General features: G+C 43.8%; 1 protein-coding gene; it reads left to right on the forward strand.

Moving 5' to 3' along the window:
- Nucleotides 1-1180: 1180 nt before the first annotated feature.
- On the forward strand, nucleotides 1181-3227 carry GSTUM_00009383001 (uncharacterized protein; the record flags this gene model as incomplete). XM_002840668.2 has 6 exons in its annotated part: nucleotides 1181-1715; nucleotides 1975-2015; nucleotides 2066-2446; nucleotides 2516-2753; nucleotides 2811-3182; nucleotides 3219-3227. Exons 1-6 carry the CDS (start codon nucleotides 1596-1598, stop codon nucleotides 3225-3227), a joined length of 1161 nt encoding a protein of 386 aa, XP_002840714.1. The 5' UTR covers nucleotides 1181-1595.
- Between the last annotated feature and the right edge of the window lie 475 nt (nucleotides 3228-3702).

Genomic DNA, 3702 nt, shown 5'->3' on the forward strand with positions numbered 1-3702 from the left:
TTGTTTTACCAAAGAGTATCGCTTGATACCTTTGATTACCTTCGTTCATGCTAGACATGAACAAGATTTGTGTATTTAAAGACGGCCTGATCTCACAATGGAAAAGGTAGACTTCGACAGACAGTATTTCAATATACTTGGTTGAATAGTTATTTCTTTGTTTCTCAGTATACCTTCGAAGCTACCTTTAGTTCTCAGCTCTTGCCTTCTCTGTGGAAGAGCAGGCTACCTGCCAACTATCGTATCTATTACCAATAATGTGATTAGCACCTTGTGAACAAGTTACATCTTTAATATCTTCTCAAGATAGTCTTCTATTTCTTTTATTTTCTTTAATAAAAGACTTCAGATCTAGATCACACTCTTGAAAGATTGGAGGTCTTCCTGTTCACTGTTAGTTGGAATGACTACCAGTTTCTCTAGTAGTGGTGCTAGATGTGAGCACAACTACTATGGTGTACTTTGAGGCCAGTTTTTTCCTACAATTTAGCAGCTTTCTTTCTGAAAGACCATTCTGCTATTTCTCGTAGGGCGATAATTCAGACCCTGTCATCTTGGGTAGTTTCTTGCTCGAAGCATTGCTTCTTCTTCATCAACAATAGCCCTTGCTCAATGTTTCCTGGATTGATCGCTATTTTATTTTATCTTATCATTATCACCACTACCTCTGTACATTTATTTAATTAAACTACTTACCTTCACTTCAGCGGGTTCCTTTTACCCGCATATTGATTCTTGAGGAAGGTTTGGAGGGCTGTGAAGGATAGAGGTGATATCACAATAAGGGTGTTGGCAGTGCAGATGCGATCGTGGGGGATGCCATTGCAATTGTGTTGCACTACTTCCTTCCACCCCCTTGTACAAAAATGATTTTAGAGGAATGGGGGTTACCCGGCTAACGAATACTGAATACGATCACACACTGACGCTCTATGGGGGTTACCATTCTAGCAACAGAGGTTTTGAGGCCGCACATTTCATAGCCGGTATTGGACGGTAAGTACTGGGTTCACTCGCGATACCTATCATGAGGTGGAGTAATTGCCAAAGGCAAGATCCCAACCGTTGCTCGTGGAGACTATGTCACAATGATGAGGCAACATTATCGATCCCCAAATTCGGCTAAGTCAACACTCAATTGGCAATAGCGATGCGTGATTACAGACCAATCGTGAGTTCGCTCCCTCAAAATATTAATGACCAACCTCGTGGAGCCAAGCCAGGATAGGCCTATTTAATGTGCCATTCCATCATGTTCGTTTGCTTCCACCACCACCGAGCCTCGAAGTTTGTTTGCTACAACATTCTCCCAAGGTTTGTTTGCTTCAACCTTCACCGAACCTAAAGCCAATCGGATTAATTCAATATTCCGATATCTTTATTCATCTCAGCACTTACTCTCGTTCATAACTCCACACTTAACTTTTTGAGTCTTCCCTCTTTCCTACGTTAGACCGGTGATTTGGTTTCTTAACCTTATCAACCATGAAGGAATACCCGGTTTCTCGCAAGCCCCGCATGGGAAAGAAATCCAAAGGCCCGGTTGGTACTGGGATTTCTACCCATAAAAGATCTCCCTCCATACCACCCTTACAATGGGGGTCTCGGATGTCGATGAGCCCAAATACGAGGTTGCCGTGAGGTTTGACGACCTACAAGGGGATCTATATAGTCCTTTCTATTCCGTCAAGAGATTTGAAGATCTTGGACTGCAAGTATAAACATGTTCCACCCCCGAATAGAGATGGACACGATCATGCTCGATCATAAAATTTGTGTGATCGAGCCCATTCATACTCGAGCATGGACCCAAATTTTATGATCAAGCATGATTGTGTCCATCACTACCCCCGAATTATTTGACGGGGTGATTGCACTTTGGAATTTATTCGTGTTTTCTTGCTCCGAGCTACTTGTCCTATTTAAATTCCCGCACGGTGCTGACAACTTGCGTTATTTTATTACAGTTCCAAGGATCTTCTTGAGGGCATTTATTTCATGAACTTTAAGAAGCCGTCCATGATCCAAGAGCGAGCACTTCCGCTCCTCTTATCAAACCCGCCAGAAATATGATTGGTCAATCACAATCTGGGACTGGGGAAACCGCGGCCTTAGTTTTGACAATGTTGACTCGTATTGACATGTCCGTGAGCAATGTCGAAGCTCTATGTTTGGCTCCAACTCGGGAACTGGCCAAACGGATCCAAAGAGTTGTTCAAACCATGGGTCAATTCACCAACGTCAAAGCCCAGTTCGCTATCCCGAATTTGGTCAAACGTGGTGAGAAGATTGATGCACATATTGTCGTCGGAACACCTAGCACGGTTCTAGACTTGATTCAGCGAAAGCAATTAGCTGTAGAACTTCTTAAGGTTTTTATGCTCGACGAAGTGGATAATATGCTTGATCTTCAAGGACTAGGCGAACAGTGTCTCCGTGTGAAAAGGTTTGATCCCACCTTTTATAGATTATAACCACTTGTTGGTGATCAAGCCCTAATATCTTCGGTATCCAGAAATATACCCTCCACCACCCAGATCGCCCTATTCTCCGCAACCTGTTCCGATCGGGTTTTTAAATACATGTACCGATTCGCCCCCAATGCGAATCGGATTACCTCAAAGAACACACAGCCTTCCCTGGCCGGGATTAAGCAACTCTGTATGTACTGTCGGAGCGAAGAGGACAAATATAGGGTGTTGCTGGATCTCTATCATGTTTTGACAGTTGGGTCGTCAATTATTTTTTCCAAGGTAATGGAACCCATGATCGTTACATTTCTTAGGTGTGAAAACTGATCCGTGGACCAGAAGCGCGAAACGGCCTCTGAGATTCAGAGGCGAATGGAACTGGATGGGCACAAAGTTGCCACACTCCACAGCGCACAAGAAGGGCCAGACCACGACAAGGCGGTCCATGCTTTCCGTTCCGGGAAAGCCAAAGTCCTCATTACCACCGATGCTTTCGCCCGCGGAATCGATTTGGAAACGGTCTCGATGGTGGTCAATTACGACCTACCTCTTGACCAGAACCGCCGGCCCGACCCAGTCGCCTATCTTCACCGCGTTGCACGAACCGGAATATTCGGACGCCCGGGTTTGTCGGTTAACTTTGTCCATGACCATGAAAGCTTGTACCAAGTAAACGAGATATCTACTCACTTTGGTACTTGCATGACAAGAGTCTCAACCAATGGTCTTGACGTATGTTCCTTCTAGATATTTTGAACTGGGTTCACAATACTAATTGGTTATTGGTAGGAGGTTGAGATTATGGTCAATGATGTTCTGAAGAACAAAAAGGTTGGTGCAACCAAACTATCATAAAGGGGTATGTTCCTTCCATTTTCCCAGAACTAGATTCACATTACTGATTGATTATTGGTAGGAGGTTGAAAGATTCGTTGTTGAAGCGTTATAGAAACTAATAGTATTGTGTATTGATTGTTCGTTAACGTTTGTACTCTGTAGACTAAGTTTATATGAATAGTCAAGTGCTGGTGGGGGTTATAAATCTTTTCCAAGACTAGTGTGCCCATCGACAAGCCATCGCTTGGACAAACTCTATCCGTAGATCCTACCTCCAAGGACAGTAGGGCCATTTCCAAACGTATCGTGCAAAGCCACAAGAGTTGCAACAATTATAACCGTAGTTAGTTACCCCATTACAACCCTGAGGCTACGGCGTCATGTGATATATAGG

The sequence above is a fragment of the Tuber melanosporum genome (assembly GCF_000151645.1).
Source record: "Tuber melanosporum whole genome shotgun sequence assembly, scaffold_56, strain Mel28".
Lineage (NCBI taxonomy): Eukaryota > Fungi > Ascomycota > Pezizomycetes > Pezizales > Tuberaceae > Tuber > Tuber melanosporum.